The sequence below is a fragment of the Mus pahari genome, chromosome 2 (assembly GCF_900095145.1).
Source record: "Mus pahari chromosome 2, PAHARI_EIJ_v1.1, whole genome shotgun sequence".
NCBI classification, from domain to species: Eukaryota; Metazoa; Chordata; class Mammalia; order Rodentia; family Muridae; genus Mus; species Mus pahari.
The window spans coordinates 4,450,660-4,457,516 of NC_034591.1; the positions used below are offsets into that span (position 1 = coordinate 4,450,660).

The 6,857-nt window shown below is 35.8% G+C and overlaps 1 protein-coding gene across 12 annotated transcripts in view; it reads right to left on the reverse strand.

Annotated features, from left to right (window-relative positions):
* The window catches only part of Adam22 (ADAM metallopeptidase domain 22), a 231,769-nt gene that overhangs the window by 24,602 nt on the left and 200,310 nt on the right, over nt 1–6,857 (reverse strand). For all 12 annotated transcript variants that reach the window (XM_021188464.2, XM_029534613.1, XM_029534614.1 and 9 more), the window contains one exon: nt 2,946–2,963. In XM_021188464.2, coding sequence (XP_021044123.1) covers nt 2,946–2,963 — 18 coding nt within the window. The remainder of the gene's footprint in view (nt 1–2,945; nt 2,964–6,857) is intronic.

The window sequence follows — 6,857 nt, forward strand, 5'->3', positions numbered from 1 at the left end:
AGTGCTAAGTTTTCAAATGGGAAATTTTCTGTATATTCATTATACCATATACAAAAATTTTAGATACATACATGTTTATATAATAATTTTTTAAAAAGATGCTTTGTATCTGAATTATTTTTCCTAAAAAATAAGTCAACCTTTGATACATTAATTTTTTTCTCTAATATACAACCTCTAGGTTGAACTGATGTGACTTATTAAATAACATTTTTTAAGGAATTTCTATTGGCTAACACAAAGAAATACACCCAAAACTTAATGATTTCGGGTAGTCAGACTATGCAAGTTATATTTCTATTTCCTTGCATCTACAACGTACAAGCTTAGCGACTATTTTTATTCTATTTTAGATAACAATGTGTTCATAACAATAAACCAGCTGACATTAAGCATTATAAATTTCAACATCAAAAAAGATTTTCTTGTATTAACCCCAAAGTCTTTAGATAAATGGTTGATCAAATTAAAAGGGAAATTTGATTTTCTTTAAATGTATTTATTGAGTAGTGATATCTGTCCCATCAAACCACATGCGTATTCAAAAACTGATCAGTGAGAAAAGGTGTCCATGTCATAACCTCAGTGTGAAGGAGACATTTCTCCATTCCCTGGCGAGTGTCTGAGCTGTCTCTTACAGGAATTTACTCTCTTGTTTTGAGAAATATCATGTAAGGTGTACCAAGTCATGTTGACAGATGATGAATATCACTGAAATAGGAAGGATGTAAAAAAAAAAAAGAAGAAGAAGAAGAAGAAGAAGAAAGAAAAAGGAAAAAAAAACAAGAAAGATTTGGGAGAGAAAAGGTGGGGAATCCATGAACAGAAAATAAATGGATAAAAGGATGAGAGATAAAGAAGATGTTGGGGGAGAGAGACTTTGTTTAAAGAGAAACAACAGAGGGGAGAGATAAAGTCTAATTATCATGTTCCTCATCGATCACAGTGATGTGTGGTTACTGCAAACACAGAGAAAGAATTCCAGCCAAATGTGGATGTCTTATAAATTTAAGTTCAGCAAATGTTCCTTATCCTATTTGTATTTGCAAACCTGACTGAAAACTAAAATTTATAGTTCTTGTGGTAAACCATAAAGCTGTTATGCTTTATATAATTTTCCCTTAAGAAACAGTAAGATTGACTCAGGAGAAAATGTAGAAGTTTTGTTGCCTGGAGGTTTTAAAGAATAAGGTAAGCAGTCATCTTTCCAATGAGTCCACATCTAAGGCTTCACTGTGGCCCCATTTTTCCACGATTCCCAGCCTTCCCAATATGACACTGAAGAACTATTTTATATATACATGTGTGTGTATATTATTATTATTATTATTATTATTATTATTATTATTATTATTATATGTGGGGATATACTTCCATTAAGTCCCAGAATGGAGCTGCTATTGTTTTTGTTCAACAGGAAGTTTGTTATCTGATTCATTTACAGAATTGTAAGCTTGTGTTCTTCAAAAAGTCTGAACACTATACCCAATTTGGCAGTTCTAAGCCATTCTATGTTAATAGTGATCTGGTAAATGGCCATATATTTAATATTGCTTGAAGCATAAATGCCAAAGCAAAACTTCATGTTTTACCAGCCAAAAAGAGGGTATGGACCTCAACCTGGCTGATGACTACAGTTGTCCTCTTGCTTGACCACCATGCTTTAAGGATTACAAAGAACTCTGACCTTACAGTGGAGAGAAGTTAGCGATTTTCCTACACCACATGAGAGTAGACTAATGACTAATTTCTTGCCAGTAGGGCTTCCCACTATAGAACCACAGAGGCAATTCTAATTTAAAGGTAAAAATAACATGAAAATTCTTGCCTTTAGACCCTGGCATCTTTGGAACTGGGTGGGCCTTTATTTGAAGTGTGTGGACAATTTTAGAAGACTGAAAATGTACTGACTTATGCTGTGTCTTCTGGACCAACCCTTTCCTCATCTAATCATTAATGCATAGTGCCCCAAAGAAGACCCATAAAGATACTTCAATGCATAACGTCCACCCTTTGTTGCTTTCTCCTTTGAGAATGATTACACCAAACATCATTGTGTCTCATCAACTGTGATGTCTGAACAGGTCTCACTACATTTGTCACTATCTACTCCTATACTGCCAGTGGCACACAGTGGGAAAGAGGAAACCTTAAGCAGGAATCTGTGCAAATATGCTGAACCTATAACTGAATGGTATGTGATGTGTAATACCTGGTGTGGGTTTGTTTATCCATTTCCAAGATAACAGTTTAGGTTTTGGTACCAAGAGCAAGTAGAATTAATAGTCTTAGAAATGTGAGAAATGTCCATCTCCATACTATGCTGACTTAGACAAAGCCATCAATTGTTATAAAAATCATGGATGCTCTGTCTTTTTTTGTACTGTTTGCTAAATGGAGACAATAAGGCTATGCTAGATAGGTGTTCGACTTTCTACGGGCTTTACAGGAGACACAAAAGCTCAGAGATTCTAACTGTGCAAATTTCCTCTTTAGCTACTTTTATGATTATCAAATCATACAAAACTACTTTCTTACATAAAGAGACCTGGTTCACAAGTGGAAAACATCTCCTTGATAGCAAAAAAATGATAAACTTTGTAAGTTATGAAAATTATTACTACCACAACAGTACGAAAATAAATTCTCTCAGACAGTATTAGATAATTAGGTATTATAAACATGAAGGAAAACCAATAAACCAATGTAAACAAACATGACAACTTAACATGAAGAAAGTTTGTTTCTGATGAAAAAAATCTATTTCTCTCTCTATATTGCTATTAAACATAACAATGTTAATTATTATTTCAAAATCATAAAGGGTCAAGGATCATTATTACATAAAACACAAAAACCCACTTGAAACTGCATGTATGAGTTCCAACAGTGACACAAAGGGTTAAAGCTTTCAGTCATAAATTCAGATCACTGTTATCACATACCTCTGTTCTCGGTAGTTTCTATTCATAGACAGAAGAAAGGAAGAAAACAAGGCATTAGTTACTTATAGAAGCTCATGAGCAAAGCGTTAAACACCCCCCCTCCAACTCCCCAGCATTCGCTGAACCATCATCCATAGAGGAATTTGAACTGTAAGCTCAAAATCAGGAACATGCACAGAATTTCACTTTATCATAAGGAGAGATGACACTAAAGTGACAATATTGCCAAACAATTACCCGTTTTAATTTACTATGTAGTAATCTTAAAGATTTACTTGTTTTATTTTATGTATATTTGTGCTTTGCCTGTATGGATGTATCTATACTATATGGATGCCTAGTGCTCTTGGAGCCAAAAGACATCATAAGTTAAGCCTTCAGAAGTGGGGTACAGATGATTATGCAGGTGCTTGGGACCAAGCCTGGGTCTTCTGCGAGAGCAGCAAGCACTCTACCCCTGAGCCATGTCTCCGGCCTAGTTGCCCATTTTAAAAGGCACAAGTTAGGTTGTAATACTTAAAGAGTTACTGTTTTCGCAATATCAGTGTCATTGCACCAAATACTTAATAATGATCAAGAGCCGATCTTACTGTTTTTAAATTTTTATTTATCTATTTTTACCTTATAAGTATGGGTGTTTTGCCTGCCTGTATGTCTCTGTAGCATGTATATGCAGTGCTCATGGAAGCCAAAAGAGAGGACCTGATCCCCCACAACTAGGATTGAAAATGGGCCCTCCTGAAGATGAGTTAATAGTCTCACCCATCTCATCAGCCTTGCCAATTCTATTTTAAATATAGGTCTTTATATAAATATGAAATATTTATAGATCTATATCTGTAGATAGAAATAGATTATATAGATACAGATATATGATAAATTAACAGGTAGAGATGAGTGAATACTAATTTAAAATAGCAAAAATAATTCAATTATTTACACAAATTAACTACATTTCATAGAAATAAGTCCTATCCTTCTCCTATTGAAATATAAACATCCGACTATAGCAACTATAGCTCACTCTTAGAAGCTCAAGTAGGAGAACATACAGGCACTTCAGAGCGCTATATTCATCATGTATGGCCAATAAAAATGCATTAAAATAAAGCTGGCTCTTCATAGGTATTAATAACATCTTACTCAAGCTTCATACTGGATGCATTTGCTCACTGCTTAATTTCCAGTTTTGATTTGACCATGATCCAAAATAAACTTACATGACTTTCATAATAAACTACCCCTAAACAAAAATTCATTCAGAAGCATGAATAATGTACTAGTGGTAATTTTTTTCAAGAGTCACTGCTTTCTATCCTGATGCAGTTGAATGTTAATATTTTGAAGGCATGTTAGAAAGTCAAGTGACTGGGTCATGTGGTGGTCCATCCTTCAGGTACAGCATGGGTGGCACCTTCACCTACCAGTCCATTATGAAATGAGAAGCAGATAGGATAAAAGTGACCATTGGATCTTCTTTCCAGTCTATTAGCTATCAGACATGGGAAATGCGAGCCTGGCATCTTTCTATGCAATGTTTTATTTTTTCATCTCATTCTGGGCCCTAACCCCACAGCTCCGAGTGAGTGTCCTTTGCTTCCTGTCCCTCCTCGAAGGCTTGGAGAAGGGAGCTAGGGTCACAGTTTTGTAACTTCAACCAGAATTTTAAAAATTATTTTCATAGTTTAATTCCTCCACTAAAATGTCTACATTCTCACTCTGTTTCCAAACATATTCTGAGCTAGGTGTGGTGGTGCAAACCTTACATCTCAACACTTAGGAGGCAAAAGCAGATGGAGAACCGTCTGGCCTGGAAAGTGAGTTCAAAGCTAGCCAGGACTACAGAGTAAGACCCTGTCATAAAAACAAAACAAATAAACAAAAATCCAAATAAACATATTCTGAATAATTTTTAAAAACTCTAAAACCTTGATTTTAGGTTAAATTATTTCTATTACTTTATAAATAATTATTAGGAATACTAATATATAGGGATACTAATAAAAATTTTAGGGCTAGTACAATATGAACGAGATCTTATTTCTTAATCAAATTTTAAAATGTATACATTTAGAAATGCTAAAAAGAAAAATGTAACTCCCCTGAAGAAAACAGGTAATTTCTACAGACAAAGATTATTTCATTGGCAATAGCTATGTTTTAGTTTCAACTTTTCTGAGTAATACCATTTTCCAGGATTACATAAATGAAATATCCACATATATCAGTAAGTAGTAGAAACTCACACACTCTGGGACAATTTTTATGTAACCAAGTAAAATAATTGAGCTACAACAAAACATCAGTGGTTGTGGTAGGCATTAACGTGTGTGTCCTACACAGAGTTGTTAAAAGAGAGTATCTCAACACAAAGCTCATTTGCTTGTGGCATGAAGAAAGTCTTTTCTTTCAGACATCCATGTTTATAAGTACCTAAATCACACTTCGCAATGGAAGTGTACAAGATGCTCAAATGCGTTCAGACTCTCTTACAACTGATCTAGGGCTAGGTACCAATTTCATCAATGCAAAGCTGAGTCTGACGCTGTGAGGTCCTTCTCTAGGCTATCCCATGTTCGAGAACCATGCTACTTCATTACGCTGTCTGGTTTAGTTAATATAGCCATCCATAAGTGGCTTCCTAAATTTTAACATTGGCAGCATACAAGCCATAAAATAATGGCTCTCCCTTTTAGTAAAACCCTTGCGGGGTTTTAATTCTACAAATAATTGGTGCAAAAACACTTAAAGGTGTCTCCTTTGATTCTACTGGATTCCAACCATAGTAGACGATAGTCATACTACTTCCTGTAAAATAGTTAACTGTTGTGAATGTTTGACATATAATGACCCAAAGAACAAAGATGATTTTATTAAAAGAAAAAATTACAGCGTAAATGTTAAATTTAAAACCAATGTGTGAGCCAGGAGTGGTGGTGCATGCCTTTAATCCCAGCACTTGGGAGGCAGAGACAGGTGGATTTCTGAGTTCAGGGCCAGCCTGGTCTACAGAGTGAGTTCCAGGATAGCCAGGGATATACAGAGAAACCCTGTCTCAAAAACAACAACAAAAAAAAGTGTGTGTATTTGTGTGTATTTGTGTATTCTGTGTGTGTGTGTGTGTGTGTGTGTGTGTGTGTGTGTGTATGTATGCACACTGTGCATATGTGCATGGGAGGGCAAGAATCTTCAAAGGCCAGAAGACATTGTCAAATCCCCTAAAGCTGGAGATGTAAGTGGTTTTTGAGTCACCTGATGTGGGTGTTGGGAACTGAACTCTGTAAGAGCATTATGTATTTTTAACTGCTGATCCATCTCAATGGCCCCAAATCTAAGCTGTTTTAATCCCTAATTTAGTGATTTGAATTTGATTCAGGAGGGACAGATGCTATCAAATGAGGTTAACCTCCAGATGTTGGGTCTTCCAAATGGAAGACCCCAGGGCTAGGGCACTGACTAGGACATTACCAGAGACAGCAAAACGCAATGCTAAGTTGAAATGTTGAAGAGAACCATTATAGCTTGGATCTAAATATTCATAAAAGCTTATGTGTTAAATGGATGGTTCTTAGGTAGCATTGCTTAAAATTAGGGTATTTAGAAGGTAATAAGCTTACGGAGGTTCTCATATCATCAATGGGTTGATTCAATTCTGGATTCATAGCTGAATAGCTTTTTCGGCGGAGGGATTACTACAGTGGTGAGCTCTTGCTTTAGTGAGCAGCTTGCCTCCACCACTTGTTCTCCACCATGGTTTTCTGCCTTGGCACAAAGCAATGTGGTCACATGACAGTGGGTGGGAGCCTCTCCAACCAACTCCCATGAACCTCTACTTCTAAGCTGCTTCCTCAGGTATTTCCCCAGTAATGGAAACCTAACCCAAGAATTAAATGTCCACACTACATATAAACC